General features: G+C 49.7%; 1 protein-coding gene across 1 annotated transcript; it reads right to left on the bottom strand.

The window, feature by feature from the left end:
* Positions 1-515: 515 nt before the first annotated feature.
* On the bottom strand, positions 516-4,462 carry LOC147978600 (uncharacterized). Its single transcript, XM_087546404.1, has 3 exons — positions 3,969-4,462; positions 2,244-2,450; positions 516-2,018 (listed from the first exon to the last, which is right to left on the bottom strand). Exons 1-3 carry the CDS (start codon positions 4,302-4,304, stop codon positions 753-755), a joined length of 1,809 nt encoding a protein of 602 aa, XP_087402530.1. The 5' UTR covers positions 4,305-4,462; the 3' UTR covers positions 516-752.
* Positions 4,463-22,708: the final 18,246 nt, after the last annotated feature.

Genomic DNA, 22,708 nt, shown 5'->3' with positions numbered 1-22,708 from the left:
AGCCTGACGGCCGGACCGGGTCGAGACCGGGCCCGTCATATTTGTGCATTAACGAAGAGGCCCGGCATGGGCCGGGCTCGGGCCCGATTTTTAGGCCCGACGGTCGGGCCGGGCCGGGCCAGGCTCGGGCCTGGGTTTTTTGCATCGGGCTTTGATAGGCCCGGCCTGGCCCGACAGATGGCCAGGTATAGTCCCATCCCTAAAATTCAGGGGAAGAGAGATGAATTAGATGCATCCACGACTGTCCGTAGGAGTGTTTCCGTAACTACTGTCTGTAGATGGAGCAATTTTGATACCGAAACACTCCGTATATATATGTTCACTTCATACTTGTGCCTATCCAAAACGAGTAATGTTACACATACATAAGTTTACATGGGTTTTACAAACAGGTGGGTTGTGATTGGAGGTTAAGAAGGAGGGGCCCGCCTCCATGAAAATCAGGGGGGAGTGGTTAGTTAGAAAGAAAGAATCCTAGTCCGCGTGTAACTCTTTGTATGTTTAGCATTATTGTCCAAAAACTTAAGAAACTCCACGTATATTTTACAATCTCTGTTTGCCTATTTCACTGTATATAGAAACATATTCTGTATTCCCTGTGCCTATTACACTTTACCACTACTATCCAAAAATCTTGCAACTGGTAACAATAATGCTGTCATTCATTTTTCTATTCATCTGTGCTGTATATATGAATGTACATTGATCATGTTAGTGCGGCAGCGCAGTCAGGCAGCAAGCACACCCGCCTGTCATCTCCCTCCGTCTTGCTGCTGCTGCTGCAGCACGGTGAAGTGGAACTCAATCTGCAGCCGCCGGTGGGGCGCGCCGGCGTCGGCGCACCCGCTCTGCTCGATGTGCAGCTCCTCCCTCAGCGGGATGGCGGCCAGGAACCTCTTGATGAACTCGCCGCAGCACTCCTTCCCGGTGGCGACCACCACCTCCTCCTCCGGCCCCGACGACGGCGACGAGTCCGGCGACGGCACGGCGCGCATCTCCGACGTGGCGTCGAACCTGAGCATGTAGGCCTTGTCGCAGCCCTCGAAGAGCCGCTCGCCGAGCGTGTCCACGACGTGGTAGCAGTCGCTCTCGGCCTTGAGCACGAAGAAGTGGTCGTTCCAGCTGACGATGTACACGTCGGCCTCGCCCGGGGCGCGCTCGCGGGCGGCGGCGCCGGCGCTGATCTCGCGCCAGATGTCGTCGAACGACATGGCGCCCGACAGCGACGCGAAGCTCTCCGGCTGGAAGAAGCCGACGAAGGCCCTGTCGTGCTCCACGGCGATGGGCCGCGTTCGCGCCGCCAGCACCGTCTCCAGGTCGAAGTGCCGGTTGGGGAACTGCGCCATGTGCGCCTCGTCGTCGCAGAGCCGCCTCCACTCGGACGAGCCGTCGCGGATGAGCGCGTCCAGCTCCGCCCGGGTCGGCATCAGCGGGTGGTTGGCGTGGAGCGCCGCCGCCAGCACGGCCACCAGCGCCGTGCACGCGCTCTCGCCGCCGGCGCTGTCGTCGCGCTGGTCGATGGACGCGAAGAAGACCGGCGTCCGGAGCCTCGTCTCCGAGTCCCGGCTCGTGAACTCGCGCGCCTCCCAGGCATCCTCGTCGTCCCCTCCCACGCAGCATTTGACGACGGGCATCTCCTGGGACAGCGACTCCCGGCTGCGCCGCCGCCACGGCAGGAACCGGCGCTTGGAGGTCGACCCGGGCTCCGGGCTGGCGCCGCCGCTGGTGCTGGTGCTGGCGCTGCTCAGGCTGACGGTGCTGCTGCTGCTGCTCATGCCGCCGCCACTGCTGGCGCTGCTGGTGTCCGAGTTGCGCTTGTTCCGGTACACCGCCACCCTGCCCTGCTTCTCGGCGAGGTCGAGCAGCTGCTTCAGGTCAAGGACCTCGTGGTACGTCGAGCCCCTGTGGATCTCCCTCATCGTCGGGGCCGGCGTGGGGTTCGCCCTCGGCTTCTCCCTGAAGGACACGCTCCTCTCCACCTCCGCCGGCGCGCTCAGGTCCACCAGCTCCACGTTCACCTGCCGTTCGTCAAAAGCACACAACTTTCAGAAACCAGGCCTCCATTGATGCATATATAAGCCAGAACACACAGGAGCACAGCAGGATTCGGAGTCCTACCCTAGATCGCAACCAGCATGACATATACTGAAACCTAAACTAATCCAAACTCGTACGTAAATAATTGGCCGAGAATTGGAGAGGATGTGCGATGTAATCAAAGGATGTATATTTTGGTGGCTTACATAGAGCATGGCATCGCTTGCCCACCCGTCCTTCCGGACCCTGATGGGGACAACCACCAGCTGCTGCAGAGGAGCCCCAACTTTCTGCTGCTGCTGCTGCTGCTGCTGCAGCTGCATCTCCCAGCAGCACTCCTCCAGGCTGATCATGGCTGTCCCGATCTCGTCCAGCCTCACCAGGTCCTTGCCCCTCCCTTGTTCCTGGAATCCCTGCACCACAGCAGCAAGCTATTCTCGTTACAGATTTGCCAGCTCCGATGACCGAAAGCCCACGCATGATACGTACACACGAGAATGAATACGACCCCTAAAGAAAGCAGAGATGCCTTGATTCGGCGCCATTGATGCCGCCGTAAGTTTCATGACCGATCCATTGATTGATTATCCTCAAATGGCTGGCAAAAGGTTGATCACCCCTCAAGGAACAACAATTCCCTGTCCATGTAATACTAAGTAGCTTGCACTCCTCAAAGGTTGTTCCTTTGCGTTTTTGCTTTAAAACGAAGTTTCCAACTTTGGGATGATCCATTGGAGCTGAAACTCCCAACATTTTTTACTTTAAGAAGGTGTTCTTGTAATACACAGTTAGGGAGATTAACTAATTACTGTTATAACTTATAACCTTTTTTGTGACGCACAAGTTTAGCCAACAACCGATTAACCGGAACGGAGCAAAAAGGTGACACCACATTGAGACCAACCAACCAACGATCCAGGCACGCGCACATCAACGCCGAAAGATACACAACACAACGCGCCATCCATCCAACTATCAACCAAATGCATCTTTAACGTACACGAAAGCGATCTTCGGTAGTAAGTACTGTTAAGCCATAACACTCGAGCATAAATGCCATGACTCAACACCTCATGTCATAGATCATGCTATGCCACCTAAAAACAAAAACCTAACCAAAAGTCAAACTTAATTGCCCGGCCAATAGGAGCGCCCGACCTACGTGGCCCCGCCCCACCCGGTGCTGCTGCCGTTCACAGTTTCAGACCTCGTGGTGGCATTATTATCACCCCTTTTTTGACGAAATCGCTCCCCCGACAGGGAAGTGAAAAGGAAGTGAGGAGAACGCTTCTTGTTTGGCCCAGCCAGCACTAGTGCTAGGTTATGTCATGGATTTTGGAGCCATGTGTGTAAGGCAGCCATTGACTTCTCTCCCCCAAATGCTGAATTTCCTGACCGCTACTTGGCAAAAAGGTTTGCATTGACCTGAGGCGTTGTAAACTACGGTCGTCGTCTCAGGCTTGCGGGTTACAAGAAATGCTGTCCGCGCATTAGGCTTGCCTCGACGTAATGGTAATACATCATCAACGCTATCATTGAGGAAAAATAATGCGTGTGTAGTTTTTTTTCCAAACGCGTGTGTAGTTTTTAAGATTGCAAGATTTGGACGCATTGGTAAAGTGTGCTTGTTTATGACAGAGCATAGAGTAAAGTTAATTAGACACCCTAAACAATCCATGTTCGTTTGTTTGTTTGTCTGCTGTTGATAACAGAGTTATAGTAATTATCGTAGTGGTAAATCTGTCGCAAAGGTAGAAATTTTCAACGGTGTGTTGTTTGTAGAATCGGCGGAAATCGTGTGTTGGTATGAAAAATGTGCAGGAAAAACTGCGGCTTTGGAAAGAAAATGGAGGGATTGTATTAGAGGACTGTTAAACTGAGCTAGGCGAAATTAGGGGAGAAACGGAGTGGCAGCGGCAGGGAGCACTCACGTAGAGGACGGAGAAGAAGACGCCGCGCTCCGGCCGGCCGGCGCCGGCCCCGCCGCGCGTCGTGCTGGCGCCGGGGTCGACGTCGACGCGGAAGCGGTTGGCGTCGGCGGCGGCGTCCCAGCGGACGGCGCCGTCGCCGCCGACGGGCTCGACGGCGGTGACCCCGCGGCCGCCGCGCCGGCCCGTGAGCATCTGCGAGAGCGCCCCGCCGGCGCCGGGCCACTTGACCTTGACGGCGGCCACGGCGGGGGCCGACCACGCGGCCGGCAGGCCCTCGAGCTTGGTCGGGCCGACCCGCACGCCCCGCCGCCGCGCCGGCGACCGCCTCACCACCATGCCGCCACCCTCCACCTCCCCTCCCCCGAGCGTCGGTCGGCCGGCCGGCCGGAGGCTTTCTCCCCGGACGCGTCTGTCTTTTGCCTGTGCGCGCGCGTGCGAGCGAGCGAGCGTCGTACGCGCTGTCGTTGGCTGGCGCCGCTCCGAGCCGTTGGCCTCGGTGGGGGTTGGCTTTTATTAGCCAGCCGCAGGCGATCCCGCCATGGGGGTGGGAGCGCGCACGTGGGGCCGGGGTGGCAGCCGGCGAGCCCGGTGGTGCCGGGGAGATCTGACGTGGACGGGCCGGGCCGTGGGGCCGGACTGCGCACTGCGACCAACCGCTCGCCATAGGCGCCGAACTCCACCCATCACGCGCCGAACCGAGCCGGGTCGGCCGAGCCGGGCCCGGCCCGACGCGGGAAGCCGCACCGCACCGCACGCACATGCACGTTTTTTCCCTTGACAAAAACGATTTTTTTTAGATCTCTCTCCGCATGATTGGTGATTTCTTTTGGGGGCTTTTCCGATCATTGATGCTGTTGGTGGGAGTGTCCGCTTGGATTTGCTCCTGCATTGCAGATCGCGCGCGCGATTCGATTGATTCTCGATCGCGCGCCGCATCATCATGCTGCATTGTCATTGTATACATAATGCGTGTGCTTTGGTGGAGGATTGGTGGTGGTTACAGTGCTTCTCCGCTGATCGCTTGGCGATTATGTGGTGCTACTACATGGTACACTTTAGAAACCTAAGAAGTATTTGTATATTATTATTATTATTATTATCAGATTCCAAATGTTGACCGATGGCTAATTTGTTAGTGCGTAGGTTATGTTTGCGTGGGATTATTGCCGCTGTGCTGTGGTATCTACAGCTATTCCACGTGATCCTAATCATTTAGGAGAAAAAACATGATCGTGATCTTGTAGTGTATGATCACTGATGATTTGTTGTCATGTTAAATTATTGTGCGTGCTTTGGTGGAAGAATGTTAGTTACACGTAGCTCTGTGATCGCTTGCGATTATATAGAGCTTAATGTAATGTTCCATGAGATACTGGCGCTGTTTTTCTACTTCTGCCTAAGGCGTAGTATTTTTGACTGCCAAATTCAAATGCCGGGCAGTAATTATTGACAAGATGTGCTATCTCCTTAGGCCGTACATAGTGCGTGTTGTTTTTTCTTGAAAATGTGAATGCAAGAGTATCTATAGCCGGACTCCTTAAATTTGCCGGGTGAAGGCAGGACCAGTGATCGCACAAAAGAGAGAAGTAAAAAGTTGACCCAGCCAGACCTCTCTAAGCCTTCCTAAATGGCCGGATTGTCCGGTACTTCTCATACTTGTCTCATAGGATTGGGCCATCATAGAGAGCATCTTCTTTTTATTGTTTCTTTTCTTTCTCTCTCTGTTTCTCCACCAACTACATACACGTGGCCGGACGTATGTAAAGAAAAATAAATAAACATGGTTGCATGGTCGGACAAATAAAAAGTCAAAATGGACACGTCTGAACGCTGACCCGGCCGCGTCCCTGGAGTTTCAGGAGCCAAATTTGTGCAGACCGGCCGTGGATGCCCTAACCAAGTTTACAGAGAAACCGACAATGCCTACGACACTGAATGTATCCCACACGTAAATCTCCAAGGTATGTCTGTTGGCGGTAAAACATGATCTTTAGCTACGTGGCGCTTTTGTTGTGTTTTTCTTTACGAACCGGTCTGATTCTCCGGCAGAAGACGACACGCCCGCACGAAAGTCAATCTGCAGAACACATGGCCATTATACACCGAATAATAATGAAATAAAGTCAATTGCTGAACATGGTTAACAAACAGCCTGCTGCAGCACCAGCGCTCAGTCAGAGAGGCACACAGACACAGGTAACCGGATCCAGGATCCGGCCGGCCGGTGGGGCGGTGGGCACACAATCGATCGACCGTGTGAGCTGTAGGCGCATGTGTACAGCTAGGTAGCCGGGGCACGTACCCGCGACCACCCCACGAACGCGGAGCCGCTCGTTCCCACACGGGCCACCCAACCCAACCCGGGGCGGGGCGGGGGTGCAGATACGGCGTCGGTTGGCTGGTCGGGGTCCCGGTGGTTGCCCGGCTCCATTCATCGCGCTACGCTCCGTGTGCGTAGCTGCCTGGCCGTGGCTGGGTGCTCTGCTCCCGTCGTCTATGGCCAGTCAGTCCTTGTGGCCGGACTCCGGTCCGACACCGCGTACGCGCATGCGACCGCGACCGCCTCGACCGTACTCGCCTGCGTGTAACAGGCGGGTGAAACCGCCGGAGCCGGCCGCGCGCGTGACTGACGCGCCACCGCTCCTGCGTGCGTGCGTACGGACGGCCGGTAAGGAGAGAGAAACCCGGGTTGATTATTGTTGTACTCCTGCTAGGAGTATTATTATTTAGAATATTTATTGTACATCTAGATGTGCTTTAGCAAAATTGTATTATTTTTTCGGTCTGACTGGACCGGACCTTTTTTTTTTAGGTTGGGTTGGGTTAGGTTAGCAGGCTGCCATACCGGGGCGAATTGCCATGACACGGTCAGCTCTGTGGTCGGATCGGAGCCGTGGCACGGACGGCGTACGTTCCGCCGGTAAGAGTAAGACTATGCTGGTCAATTGGGTACCCGCACGTCATGCGCGGAACGGAACTTGTCAAGATTACGGAGGTACTAGACGTACTTATTGTATCATGTGTGCCCGGCGCGATTGACTCTGCGGATCTTCACCGCCGTATCTCGTACGTACTACGTGTGTGTCTTTTAGATCGGGCACACCTCTGTCCATACCACGCAAAAAGAAAAGACACCTTCGTCCATTTCGTACTGTCGCGTTCCAAGATGTTTTGGCCAGTGGCGGCGTCTTCTGGCTACACGCCTACACCAGCCAATAAAACACGGCAGATTTACAACAGCTACAGGGCATCCGAAATTTATTTTTCTTTTAAGGTTGTACAAACGCGATGCTCACATATGCACATGCACTCACCACTATAAACACACACACAACCGGGCCCTATGAAAAAGTCGAAGATACTGTGCCGGCACAACATTTTTTGATTGACAAAGTCATCATAGGCGCTTCGTAGTGGACGAAAAAGTATCCTCTGTTGGAATTTTGCTAGTAGGCCTTTGGCCCAAAGCCCAACTAAAATTCTGAAATTCTCTTGGCCCATTCATGCACACATGTGAGTGGAGTGAGTGAGGCTAAAGTTTAGTCCCACCCCGGAAGTTGAGAGAGAGTTGCACCTCTTTATAAGATGAGCTCTTCTACCATCTGTATGAGCATAAGAAGAGGAGACCTACACGCGCGCTCCTCCTCCTCGCTCGCCTCGCCACGCCTCGCCACGACGCGCCGTGGGGGGTTGCGGGATTGAGCCGAGCCGAGGATAAAGCTATGCACGTTGTCTATATTTTTGCTGCATGGCAAAATTAATGAGTCATTAATTAATAATTAACGGACGCGTTAATTACTGAACCGTTTCCGATTCTTTTGGATCGTGACGACTCGGACGTGGGGTTTACTCCCACGACCTACCCGGCCCGCACTATATAGTCAGGCAGACGTCTACCCTAGCCGCCGCTGCTTCGTATGGTTTCTCACCACCGTTCCAGATCATTGCGTCGCCAAGCAAGTCTTCTCCATCCCTCCTTCCGGCGTGCACCGCGAGAAGGGACAGCAGGCCTCCGAAACCCCGCCTCTCGTGATCCTGTACGGGAGAGGGGCGATCAGGTTTTTGGGGAGCGCACTCGCACGACTGCTGGCAGCGACGACTTCGCGAACGACGACTTCTTCCCCGACCTCGACAACCTCATCCTCGACGACATGGGCGACAACGTCAACGCCGGCGGTGCTGCACCCGCTGCACCGTATGTGATTCTATCCTTCCTGTTTGAGATCGTGGTAGAATTCATGCTTCTAGTATGTGCCCTAGATGTGATATGTTCATCTGCTATGCTAGTTCGCATGATTAGTTTAATCTCTGCTGCTGCGGTTATGATTTATCTTCTGTTTATTCGGATTAAATCTCGTAGTAATTTGCTCATATTTCCAACATCCTCCCACTGAACGAACACCGACGGAAAGGTTGAAACAAATCTCAGAAAATACAAGCATCAGTGTCCAGTCCAGGACTTGAAGTCTTGAACCATGTGTCGGTGTATTCCCTGACTATGCATAGACGGTTGTTGCCTCCTTGCTAAGAAGGGCTTGGCGGAGGGCAAACTTATTCCAAGTACTTAGATAAAACCATGAAGAAGACTTCCAGGCAGGTCATCGAGAAGTACTAAGGAAGTACTGAAAAGCCGGCAAGATCCAAGCCGGCAAGCTCCTTCCACCGCTCCAGCTCGGCGGCTTGTTAGAAGCTTGCCGACAGGTGGCAAGCACACATGCAGTTAGGTGAAGCTTGTCAAGGCACGTGGCGGTTCGACGCGTGAAGATCAACTTTATTGACACCTATTCAGGAGGCGTGTCATTATAATAGAAAGTAGTTGGACCGACGGTACATGTGGAGCTATCCCCCCTTGCTGGCATTCATCCCAGTGTGACACCTAACGGATACCGACAGGGTTAGGCATGATAGCATTGTAGCCACTATTCATCCTCTGTAATTAACATTTTGCCATTGTGGTAGCCCCTTTCGTCTATAAAAGAAGGCCCATGGCTACCTTTACAAGGGTCGAAGCCCTGTCCATTTGTAGTAGCTTAGCAGCACCTCCCGAACTCCTTGTCGGCAAGGTCGCGCTCTTTGTAACTAGGACAGTTCCACACATAAATCCATGAAAGCAGGAATAGGATTTTACGCTTCACAGTGGCCTGAACCTGTGTAAAACGCTCGAGTGCACTGCGGTTGTTGTTGCTCTTTGTGTGATGGGTGACCTCGCTACTTGCTGCAGCGTAGTCGAACCACCTTTTCTTCCCCCACGGTTCACTCGAATGAATCATCATGTCTTAGTTGCAGCGGCGCCTCCAAGATATCTGCATGGTACGAGGCTTCTATCGCCTGTTTGAGCATGGGAAGCGCAGTGGCTAGGTTTTTTGAAAATTTTGAACTGATCTTCTTGGGGAGATTATTGCATATTCCAAGGTAGGATTCCAAAAGATATCAAGATGCTGGGAGAGGGGAAAGGATTTCCCTCTTAGCCTGGAATAGTGCGTCCAGGGGTAGTGGGAGCCCAGTGTCCTGGCAGGTCCAATCCTTTTGTGGTGGCCGGGTCGGTTTATCTTTGACATGTCCTTTTGGATCACGCTCCCTTCATGCAGTTCATGTCTTTTTTGTGGCCGCACCATGTGTGTTGGCGGGTCTCGTGTGGAACTCGGTCTCTATGAGGAGCAGTTTTAGCATTCTCTCGCTGGCAACCTGGTTGTGTCGTGCTCATTCAGGTTTTAGGGTGAACCACTTTGCGTGTTGACGATGTGGCGTCATTCAATCCAAGACCAGAGGGCAGGTGTATTTTTTGGGGCTGAGATGAATGACATTGTGTCGAGGTTAGTCCATACATGAATGGGCAAGGCCTCGTTTCTTCTCACGATTGTGTCTTTCCCAAGATTATAAGGATTTATTGAAATAGGATGTGGTGGTGGATGTTGAACTTGATTGATCAAGATGATATGCATGTTTCTTTCTTAAGCTTGGTTGTGATTTCTTTGGCCTATGGGCTATTCTGTTTGTACCTTGTAACAGCCGCCTATTTCAACTCTTAGGTTATTCGATATGCAAAGACCTTGTTAATCACTACACCAGTGATACGAAAAGCAAGCATTCTTCTCCAGCTGATGTACCAACACCTCACTACTCCTCCTTAATTAGTGAAAGATAGTTAAGCTCTTTTCAATTCTCCATCGAGAGGCGGGCAACTATCGCTTTTACTAATACATCCTTGTATGAATAAACTATTTAATGAAATTTGACAACTATGTCGCATGCTTTGTGATTTCTAATCAACACAAGAGACCATTCCAAGACTATTATTGAGTAAATAATCAATACCATTTCAAAAGTCTGCCCCCCTAATCCTAGACGATTGCCTTCATGATTGTACACAGAAAGATGCAGCAAAAATGGCCCCGAGCAATTTGCGAACACAAGCCAGCAGAAAATTGTGTTCTTCAACAGAGGTGCTTGCAAGGTGGTAGATGGTCGCACGACATGTTTGTTGGAGGGTTCTTGGTTAGGGACTGTTGACGTATAAATGTATTAACTAGTCTCTTCAATCGGACCAGTCTTTTGATTTATTGATTACAACATTCATTTCTAGAACACCCATAGCCTTACAATATCCGTCTAAACGAGCACGAGCTAGCTAGCAATATAGCGGCCTAGCGTTTACTTGCAGGGAAAACATGTACACGTGCGCGTGCACACAGCGCAGATCATTGGACGGGTCACGTGTGACGTGAACGTCTGCGAGCTGCAATTTATGCAGCAGATCACTTTGCGGACATTTCGCCTGCGATGATCTCACAAGGACGCCAAATCGACTCGCGTGGAGACCAGATCCGGGCCGTGGGCACGAAGAAACAGGGCAGGCCGGATGCTTTTACTAGAAGCCATACGCACACGTGGAGTTCTGCTTTGCAAGGAAGGCAACGACGAACGACGACGACACGGTCCGAATTCCTCAACGGTCACGCGCACTGGTGCTTCAGACGCAAGCAGATCACTTTACGGCGAGGCAGGCAGTTTCTTTCTTCCGGCCGTGGATAAAACCAAGGCTTCCGGCTAAGCCAGCCACGCACGAGATTACTTCTAGATGGCTAGCTAGCTTGCCGTGGTTGACATGGTGACCACGACCACGGCCACGAGGGACACATATGTCACCGTGTGCCTTGCGGCCCGAATTCAAATTTGAACATTACGAAAAAATCTAAAAAAAATCATGCATGTTCACAGCACATATTAAGATAACCCCTCAAAAATTCAGATCAAAATTCGAAACATACATCGAGAAGCAAAAAAGAGAAATCTGTCATGAATAGTTGCGAATGGTTCTCTGTATACTATTTACATATGAGTTTCTCTTTTTTGCTTCTCGATGTATGTTTCGAATTTTGATCTGAATTTTTAAGGGGTTATCTTAATATGTGTTGTGAACGTGCATGATTTTTTTTCATATTTTTTTGCAATGTTTAAATTTGAATTCGGGTCGCAAGGCACACGGTAACATGCAAAGGTGCATGTCACCTGGTCTGTGTCCGGCCACGAGGAGCTCGAGAAGGCGTGCCGGGTTTCCTGCACGCGGCAACACAGGTCCGCGACGCCACGCCACGCCGGCGCGCGCGCTCGCGTCATGCTCATGCATGTGGCGGGCGAACCGGGTATGGTAATAACGTGCTGCAAGGAGGAGCGCACGGTTCGGCTGGCGTCGTCTTGATCTGGATGGGCTCGAGCGGCCGCACGTTTGGACCTGGAGTCCTGGACTCGTCGACCGCTGATGCCTTGTGGTTGTGGAGCAGAGGTTTGGCAAGGCGTGACGCACGCGCGCGGGGGGGGGGGGGGGGGGGGGGGGGGCGAGGGCGAGGGCGATGCGGAAGGCGTTTTTTTAAGGGGGCGATTGGCGGCCCGCTGCCGGGGAAATGATTTTTCGGCAGGCCGTTTTTGGGTTTTTTAATCATGGAATGATGGAATGGAATGGAGCTCCTGCTGGGTGTCGGTGATGATGGGCGGTGGCTTCTGTCGGCTGGGTTGATCTCGTCGTGTATCGCTGCTGTTTTTTGGTAGTCAGATCAGAAGACGTCGTGTCGTCCTGCCGGGTTCTGTGTTCTGATGCTCTGTTGCTGCCTCGTGATAACATCTGTATTCTGCTCCCTGGTTTCGGCAAAAATAAAAAAAGGTCGTTTTCTTTCTTTTCTTATTCGCTGGCCTCGTGATCGCATCTGCATTCTGTTGCTTGTAAGTTAACGCAACCGATGACACTGCCATCTTGGAACAGAGTTTCGGTGGGCCTCGTGTACCCAGGACCGGTCATATAAAGAGACGAGAAGTTCATATTGAAACTATGAACTAAGGGAATCTCCCACGACAACCAGCAAATTTCCCCGTTCGTTTGCGGATGGGGGATTAGTCCGCAGATATGGATGCGGGACGACATTCAACCGTAGCCGCATTCTGTCAGCCAACAAAGTCAAATTTAAATCTACACCGATCCACACAACGCGTCGGATCACATTTACACCGGATCGCGTCCCTGATCACAACCAAAAGGAGGTAAATATGCTAAATTTCTACATGCCGGAGTCCAAAAGAATATCAGTCCGGCCATCCCAACAAGATGCTTCCCGATCAAGGAGGTGTCGTCGCCACCTCGTAGGCAACCTCCGCGTTCGGGTCCACCTCCGCCTCCGCTGCGTCCTCATCTTCTGCCCACAGCGCCGTCTGTACTGTGGACGCGCCCGTCTGGTGGCGTCCGCCACGCCCACCACGCCCATCGTCACCACCAGGCCCACCGGCAGCCAGACGCTTCTTCATCTTCTCCTCTTTTGCGGCCTTCGCTTTGACGCGACGATTTTGCCGCGTCTCCGAGCTGATCTTCCGGGCGAGCGTGATGCCCGAATCCTCCGGCACCTCCGTCGGCTCCATCTCCGACAAGTTCTCCGATGATTCCGTGCATCGGCGGCGGAGGGAAGGAGATGTGTGCGAGAAAAGAGCGGGAATTGGGCGGAGAGCGACGAGGGTACAAGAAGAGAGTGGGGGATTTAAGCGCGGAAACAGTGCAGGATGCTACAAAAGTGCAGGCTCGGCCTTCCTTTTGAGTGGGCCAGGGGGCGGAGAGCGAAGTTTTGCGTGTCCGAACTCCCGTAAACCTTCCCACGTTTTTCTTTGGTTTGCGGGATAAATCGCGTCCAGACCCCTACGCGGACTGATACAAGTCGGCGTTGGATGGTTTCCGCGACCCGGACGGTTGCGGGAGGTTTACGGATCAGCGTTGGAGATGCCCTAACATGGTGTTTAAACTACCCTTCTAAGCTACCTCATTTACCATTTTTTGGAAAAAAAAAGTCGATCTATTCTACGTCTGACATGGCAGTACAAAGAATAGTGAAAGTCATAAAATTATATTCATGTTCGGAGATCACTCAGTGACGACTATAGGCGCTGAAACAAGCCAAAGAGATGATTTTATCAATAGGGATACTTTTATGAGAACACCACCAATCTTGAAGTCCTTGCTATCAGAGTAAAAAAAAATTGCATACGTTGTGAGGTCTATGACTGCACCATGCTTCTAAAAAAAGGGAAAATGGACAATAACTCAAAATGGTGCACAGCCTCATCTGCATTTGGTGAATAAAAAAACAAAAAGAACAGAAACGTTTATTTAAAACCTGAATTTATAATATTTGGCACGAGCTCCTCAGATTCGGAACTGCACCAAATTTTGCACGCACATGAGCATCTTGCACTTCAAATAATAATCACAATTTATCATTTACTGTTCATCGACGGGAGCATCTAAACTCGGGAGCCGAAACGCCACGCTAAAAAACAGTCTTTGTTTGCCAGTATAGAACAACACCTCTCACGATCAAATTAGCATTTTTTTTGCTCGTTTCCACTGTGTCGGCGGCTCCATGCAATGCATGAACCCGCAGGACTCCAAACGGAATTGCTTCATCCACGATCCTCCTGGCCGACGCATGCACGACACAGAAATTCAACGGCTGGTGCCTGATGTATGCACGCATGTGTGGCCGGATTTTAAACATCGTCTATGAGTCGTCCATTTTTGTCGTGTGTATAGCATAGCTCGACTCCAAATCACCGGGAGAGAGACTGAGAGAGAACCGTATCTCATAATTGGAGCCGGAGCACCTTTTTAATATTTATTTTAATAAAAAAGAAAGGAACAAAAAACTGGAGTTCGTTTTTGCAAGAGTGATACTATAACCACTGCGTGATGCGTACCTGCGCTCGCCGTGCGGTCCGCCCCCGGTCCACGACGACGGGTGCGGCCGATGATGATGATGCGAGTCTCTCCGATGGCAACGGGCCGCTTGTACCCTGTCCCGCGATGCACGAGGGAGGGGCTGGGCCGTGACAGACAGGGGAAGGAAGATGGCTGACGCATCGTCGCGCCTCGTATTCTATTCTAGTCCGTTTGCCTTGTCCTTTTCGAACCCCGCTCGCGTTCATGGACGGAGCCGGGCGCCGATCGGTCACGCACGTACCGGTATGTGTATGCCCCAACAACCGACGGCGACGCCGCGCCCCCCGCCCTGGCCGTGACGTCTAGCGCCGTCCCCGCCGATCAATCGCACCGGCGGACGCACCCCTCCGTGGCTTTAATCAAGTTTCTATAGCAAAATATTAACATGTACTGTAGAATACCAAATCAACACCATTATATTCATCATTTGAATATATTTCACCCCATATACCTTTTCTCATGCATGTTCATAGTATTGCCTTTTATAAACTTGGTCAAACTTTATAAAGTTTGACTTCGATCAAAATTAGTATGCGGATTAGATATATAAAAAGAGTACACCGAAGGTTACTGAATTTGCATGTGTCAGCTGAATTTTGGAATATCATGTTTACTCTCACCATGGTGCCACAGTCGACGTTGATAGACGCCGGATATGGTTGGGCGTTGTATTCCATCGACGTGCCATATGATTCAACCCTTTGACCAGCTTTTCGGGTGATAGCTGGCGAATACGGTTCTTTTTTAATTTTTGCAAAATGCTAGCCTTGCCCCCCTAAAGCGCCAGCCTTCACTTGGCTCATTTTTCTAGTAGGTGTGGATCCAACCCATTACTACGCATGCAAGGAGCACGACACGTGCCAACAAGTAGAGTGGCGGCGACGGTGACCGTCCAGGGAACACTCCACTGTTACCCCGTCGACAAGAGCCGCCACCTCTTTATCAACATCCCAAGCGGTGCGGCACGCCGGCGGCTCCTCTAGACGCATTGCCACACCGTAGTGCCTTGTCGTCCTAGAGGGAGCTTCTCTGCATGTGTAGCACCGATGCATGGACCTTGACGCTGGCGGAGACATCGTCTTGTAGGGGCACGTTGACAAGATAGTTCGTGCAGCGAAGCATCTCCAAGTGTTTACAAAACATTCATTATGAAAACTGCCTTGTCATGCATCAAATTTCGCTACACCAGCTAGCTTAGAGAACACAAAAGGAATGAATTTGAGATCTTGTAATGGTGTCGGGTTCGAGGTTTTCTTGGCATGTACATGGATCTTGGTATCTTTGGTTTGGTTCTTTCTCTTATCTTAGAGGTTTCGCCAACAGAACAACAAAGGCATTGGGTGAGAAAAATGTAACTCTCTTGTATCGACAAGAAGCCACACCCACTAACAACCCGTTAGCAATGATATCCATTGGACTTCAAACACAAGACAGGAGCTCCTCCTGTCAACCTGCGGATCCTATTCGCCACAAAAAATACCACATCTACCGGTAGCTACGAAGGGCTTATGTAAAATATTCTCAAACAACTAAGTCACCCCTCCCCCCCCCCCACCGAGTTTCAGGGGTGGGCCCCTCCAACCAGATCTCCAATCACAAGTCCCCATGTTGCTCATTACGTTAATCATGTAATTATTAATTACGTAGGCGTAGCATTACTCTATTCTTCATGTATCATGAAGGGATAGCGATCAAACGCGTACCCCCAGGTCACTACTAACATTGTATGGGCTGGCCCATTTAGTATTTTTCACCGGTTTGGCAAGGTTCTACAGCCTTATCATAACCGGGTTCCCATTTACGTTTGGTTTTTCCGGGTTATTTTCTTTCTTTTATATTCATTTTGGTTTTTATTTTATTTTCTATTTCCCCTCTTATTTCACTTTTTATTTCTTTCTCTTTCTTTTCGTTTTTGGGAACATTTTTTGCAATTATTTTTTGAAATTGTAAATATTTTTTAAATCTTCAACATATTTTGAATTTGCAAACAATTTTTGAATACATGAATATTTTTTGAAAATCATGACCATCTTTTGAATCCACTAATATTTTCTGATTTTTCGACCATTTTTTCAAAAGCATGATTTTTTTGAACATGTGATTTTTTTTTTTCAACGCACGGACATTTTTCAAAATCAAGAATTATTCTTGAATACACGGACATTTTTTGAATCCGTGAATATTTTTTGTGTTCCGGACCAATTTTTCAAAATCATTGACATTTTTTGAATTCTTGAACATTTGTCAAACCCATGAACATTTTTTCAATACGGAAACATTTTAAAAAGTCATGATTATTTTTAATCTGTGAATTTTTTGATGTCACGATTTTTTTTCCATAATCGCGAAAAACTTTGAAATCGTAAATTCTTTTTGAAGTTTGAACATTTTTCAAATTCCAGAAGATTTTTTGATTTTCAGAATTTTTAAAAATCCCAAAACTTTACTTGTTTTTTTCCTTTTTAAAGCCAAACAAAATAAAACTAGAAAAATGAAAAAAACGAAAAAATCAGGGGTGTCTCTCTCCGAACTTGCGCCCGGCCTAAATCATGCATGTTTTGGGAAAAGAAAACAATTTATGATATTACAAACCTTTTTCATATTTTTTAAGTATTTCTTGAAAAATTGTGAACAATTTCGTAATGCTGCACAAATTTTGGAGAAGTAAATTTTTAAAGATTTTGAAAAAACACAATCAATATTCATTTTTTTGAATTATTTTAGAGATTGTGGACTGTTTTTTAAATTCTAAAGGCTTTAAAAAATGTGAACATTTTTTTAAACACTATTTTGAAGTTTCAACATTTAAAAAAAATAGTTTTTGAAATTTGAATATTTTTAAATTCGTGAATTTATGAAAAAAGGAAACTTAGATGAAAGATAAACGAAGATAAAACAACCAAATAGAAAAGAAAAAAAATTAGTGAAAAAACGGAATAGGATCCTTCCACAAGGTTCCCAATACCAGGAGCCTCCCATGTGTAGTACGTCAAGTTGGTTGACCCTTGTTGAGTTTGCTTGCGCGGGCGCCTGCGCAAAGCTTCGCCAAACTGCTGCAGCTAGTGGCGAATAAGATTCGCCCCTAGTTATCCTTGTAGAGTCGACTATTCAAATCTTATGAGTTTATGTTAATGTGACGTGTTGCTTTTGTTGGTTTGATTCTCTTTTAGATTATAATCTTTCCTTTATATTATGGGGAAGCTTCTGCGGTTTCATGACCTGCACTCTCTAGGGGATCTTCCTTGGCCTAAGTTCAATCATCGCTCAAGCTTTCCATCTTTTTGGATAGACGACTCATGGGGTTTTGAGAAATCTTTGTTTGTAGTTAAGTTTGTGCGGGTGAACGAATGGCGTATCACTACTCCTGTCCAATTGCAATATTTATACTCAATTTTGCCAGTTTTCCGTCGTGCAAAGATTAATACCACATAGAAGATGCCTCCAAAGATTTCCTTGTAATTCTTAGTATTATTAGTTATTTATAGTTTGCTAGATCTCGAATAAAAAACAGGTTGAGAGTATGAACGAAGTTACATTGTTGAGTATAATGTATTATAGAATATAGTAGGATTTGTTCCTGCCTTGTCTTGTACTCTAAGTTGGTCATTATACTCTCATATATATGCCCACGAGACTCAAGCAGTACAATAAACTATTTCACCAAATTTCTCTCTCTCTCTTCTAATATGGTATCAGCCTAACCGATCCAACCCTAGCCGCTGCCCGTCGCTTTCGCTCCGTGCGCCGCCCCGGACGGTCGGCCTCCATGACCGCCGCCGGGGGCCGCGCCGCCCGTACCTAGGGTTCGTCCGCCCGTCGTGTCGACCGGCTGTTCTAAAGAGTCTTTTTTTCCGATCCTTTGATCCGGATTTTTTTTTCTCTTTTAATGGTCACTTTGATCGGCGTCTAATTTTTGATTTTTCAATCTATGCTTGAATGGTTTTCGCCGCCGCCGTCGACCCTCGCGCGCCTCCACTCCACACCAACGTCGACTCCATCGGCCACTTCATCAACTGTGCGGCTCATGCGGCTAGCTCCGCCGTCTTTGCACGTGATTCTCCGCCGACGGCCGTCGCCTTCATCGATCTGGAATCCTCCGTCAACCCTGCCTCCATCCAGCTCGACTGCATCACGCTCCTTCTGGCAGGACACGTCTCCCGTGCATTGGTGCTATGCGTGGCCTGCCGTGAGTGTTGCGATCAGTCATCACGTGCGGCAACCTGCACAATATGCGTGTGGCTTCTACATGGCTTGTGGCCGTGCATCTTGCACAACACGCATGCTGGTCAATAGCACGTGTGCTGGCCTGCTGCAGCTGGTTAGCCCCATGCAATCAGCTTCGTACATGGTCCCATGTCTAAGACAGCCGCGCGATGCACGCCGAGCAGCTACTACAACCTCGCGGGCGTTTGGACTGATCATCCGAGCGAACGCGATGCACTTCATCCGCGCCGCGCCGTCGATCTGATTAATCGTTCTGCGCGCCTCCACGGGATTTTCATAAAGATTGTCATTGAGCATGCGTGCCTCTCCATCGCCCGAGCATGGGGCTGTCACTGCGTCGTCCCGTCGGACCACAGTGTCGCCGTCTTGTGGTTTTCCTCGCGGTTGCATCGACTTGCGCATCACTGTTGCGTCGTTCCTACGGGCTGTAGTGCCGCGATACGCGGTCTGAGCCGCCGCCTTGAGGCCGTCCCCATGACTGCACCGACCCGCGCTATGCCGTTGTACCGCCTCTTCAGGCCGTAGCGCCGCGGCCCGCGGTTCCCTCCGCTGCCCCGAGGTCTTCCTGGCGTCGCCCCGACCTGCCCACCGTCGCTGTGTCGCCCCTTCGGGCTGTAGCGCCGCGGCTCGCGGTCCACTCCGCCGTCACCGCGCGTCGACCTCCCGTGGTATGCGCTGCGCCGTCTCCCTTGGCGCGGGAATGCCACCGGCCGCGCCGGTCTTTGTCACGCTGTCAGGGTTCTTCCCTACTTTGAGCACCGCCGCCGCACTCCTAACCTAGCCGCCGTCGCTGTCAGGCCGCCGCCGCCGTCGCTGTTGTTTGGCCGCTGCCGCCGTCGCTGTTGTTTGGCTGCTGCCGCCGTCGCCCGTCCACCTCGTTCGTCTTCATCCCGCATCAGCTCGTCGCCAGCGTTGCTGTCATCTACCCCGACCATTTCGTCTACTCCGAACAACCGCGGGCGACATCGGCCCCGCGCCGATGAACGCTGCAATCGTCGTCGAGTTCTTCTCTGTCGGCCCCTCCGACTCCTCGACATGGCGTACAGCTCGTGCTGGTCCTAGTCTCCGCATGTCCGGTGCTGGCAACACCGATGCGTGCCTTCATCCACGACGTGTCCCCGGGCCTAGCAAGCCTGGTCGGCGCTTCATCAACTTCGTCTTCGTCCGTCTACGCATGCCCGGTGCTGGCAACACCAGTGCGTGCCTTCGTCCATGATGTGTCCCCGGGCTTGGCAAACCCGCCACGACGCGTCGTCAACAACATCTTCTTCTCGGCGCACCACTACTTCAACATCACTGCGCCCATGCTAACTCGGCGCCCCCTTGCGCCCGCGACTCCACGGCGACTTCCTCGACACCGGCTACCCCGACTTGACATCGACCACGACATTCTTCGCACGACTACCTCGACCATGGCTCTACCACCCTACGCTCTCGGCTACCTCGACAAACGGCTACCGCCTTGCTTGAGCAACCATGTCAGCGTCCACTCCAACCACCACTTCCGCGATGCAACGACTGTTACGACTGTGTGTGTGTGTGTGGGGGGGGGGGTGTCCGTCGGCTTGCCTTCGGATTATTAGGAAGTATAGGATATACTAGGATTTGTTACTGCCTTGTCTTGTACTCCAAGTTGGTCATTGTACTCCTATATATATGCCCACGAGGCTCAAGTAATACAATAAACTATTGCACCAAATTTCTCTCTCCCTTCTAACATACATGTTATCACAAAATAAGAAAGCATACACTGCATGCATCGAGGGTGCATTCTAAAGGACAACCACTGCTAGATAATTTTGGTTCCGTCGTTTTGACATTGAGAGATGGGTTCGGGGCCTTTCATACTTTTGTGTTCCACATCAATGTCTACTAGAGGTTGTTGAATTTTCATGAATAAGGTTATTGTAGTTGTTTCTTTGACAAAGTCATGGAGCTAGAGATGTATGTGTCCTCACTTATCTGATTATTCGGATCTGATGAGTTTATATTATTGTGTTGCTGTTTTTTATTTTGCAGAGTTGGAATACTCCCTCGACACTATGGTGAAGACCTTGTGATTCAACGATCTGCACTTCTGGGGACCATCCCGGCCCAATTTTGTTCAGTGTTCATGACTTACTATATCGATGGTCAACTCAAGGGCTTTTAAAAATCTTTATTGGTAATCAAGTTCATACGAGTGAATGAGTCACAATACTGTTATTTTAGAGAACTGCAATCAGTCTTATTATTGAATGTCTACGAGTTTTTTTGTAATCATTGATGTCATATAGAAGATTTATCCAAGAGACATCATTGTAATTCTTAGTTGTAAGAGTTACTTTGAACTTTCTTGGATCTTATATCTATAGTGGTCTATGAACATCATCTGCTGGAGCTGGATTTTTGGGCCAAAATACCCCAATGATCATTTTCTATGCACTGTCGCTTTTTACATCATTAGTTGGAGATGCTCCGAGAAGGATGTGATGGTGTCCTGATACGTCCATTTTGCATCATGCTTTTATATCGATATTTATTGCATTATATGTTGTTATTATACATTATATCACAATACTTATGCCTATTCTCTCTTAATTTACAAGGTTCACATAAAGAGGGAGAATGCTGGCAGCTGGGATTCTGGGCTGAAAAAGGAGCAAATATTAGAGACCTATTCTGCACAGCTCCAAAAGTCCTGAAACTTCACGGAAGACATTTTTAGAATATATAAAAAATACTGAGCGCAAGAAGTTCACCAGGGGGCCACACCCTGCCCACGAGGGTGGGGGGCGTGCCCTACCCCCCTGGGCGCGCCCCCTACCTCGTGGGCCCCCCTGGTGGCCCTCCGATGGCCATCTTCTGCTATATGGAGTCTTTCGATGAGGAAAAAAATCATAATCCATCTTCCCGGACGAGACTCCGCCGCCACGAGGCGGAACCTTGGCGGAACCAATCTAGGGCTCTGGCGGAGCTGTTCTGCCGGGAAACTCCCCCCTGGGAGGGGGAAATCATCGCCATCGTCATCACCAACGCTCCTCTCATCGGGAGAGGGAAATCTCCATCAACATCTTCACCAGCACCATCTCCTCTCAAAACCCTAGTTCATCTCTTATATCCAATTCTTGTCTCCAAGTCCGGGATTGATACCTGTGTGTTGCTAATAGTGTTAATTATTCCTTGTAGTTGATGCTAGTTGGTTTATTTGGTGGAAGATCATATGTTCAGATCCTATATGCATATTAGTACCCCTTTGATTATGAACATGAATATTCTTTGTGAGTAGTTACATTTGTTCCTGAGGACATGGGAGAAGTCTTGCTATTAGTAGTCATGTGAATTTGGTATTCGTTCGATATTTTGATGAGATGTATGTTGTCTCTCCTCTAGTGGTGTTATGTGAACGTCGACTACATGACACTTCACCATTATTTGGGCCTAGAGGAAGGCATTGGGAAGTAATAAGTAGATGATGGGTTGCTAGAGTGACAGAAGCTTAAACCCTAGTTTATGCGTTGCTTCTTAAGGGGCTGATTTGGATCCATATGTTTCATGCTATGGTTAGTTTTACCTTAATACTTTTGTTGTAGTTGCGGATGCTTGCAATAGAGGTTAATCATAAGTGGGATGCTTGTCCAAGTAAGGACAGTACCCAAGCATCGGTCCACCCACATAACAAATTATCAAAGTACCGAACGCGAATCATATGAACGTGATGAAAACTAGTTTGACGATATTCCCATGTGTCCTCGGGAGCGCTTTACATCATATAAGAGTTTGTCCAGGCTTGTCCTTTGCTACAAAAAGGATTGGGCCACCTTGCTGCACTTTATTTACTTTTGTTACTTGTTACTCGTTACAAATTATCCTATCACAAAACTATGTGTCACCTATTATTTCAGTGATTGCAGAGAATACCTTGCTGAAAACTGCTTATCATTTCCTTCTGCTCCTCGTTGGGTTCGACACTCTTACTTATCGAAAAGACTACGATAGATCCCCTATACTTGTGGGTCATCAAGACTCTTTTCTGGCGCCGTTGCCGGGGAGTGAAGCACCTTTGGTAGGTGGAATTTGGTAAGGAAAAATTTATATAGTGTGCTGAAATTTATTGTCACTTGTTACTATGGAAAGTAATCATCTGAGGGGCTTGTTCGGGGTATCTTCACCCCGACCAGTAGAGCAAAGAGTTGCTCCTCAACCTACTGAACCTACTGAAAATGAAAATGTCTGCTTTGAAATTCCTTCGGGTATGATAGAAAAACTGCTAGCTAATCCTTTT

This window comes from Triticum urartu, chromosome 3A (genome assembly GCF_056163025.1).
Source record: "Triticum urartu cultivar PI428250 chromosome 3A, HENAU_Tu73, whole genome shotgun sequence".
NCBI lineage: Eukaryota > Viridiplantae > Streptophyta > Magnoliopsida > Poales > Poaceae > Triticum > Triticum urartu.
Note: the sequence above shows the minus strand (reverse complement) of the source record. Positions and strands in the feature narration are given on the sequence as shown.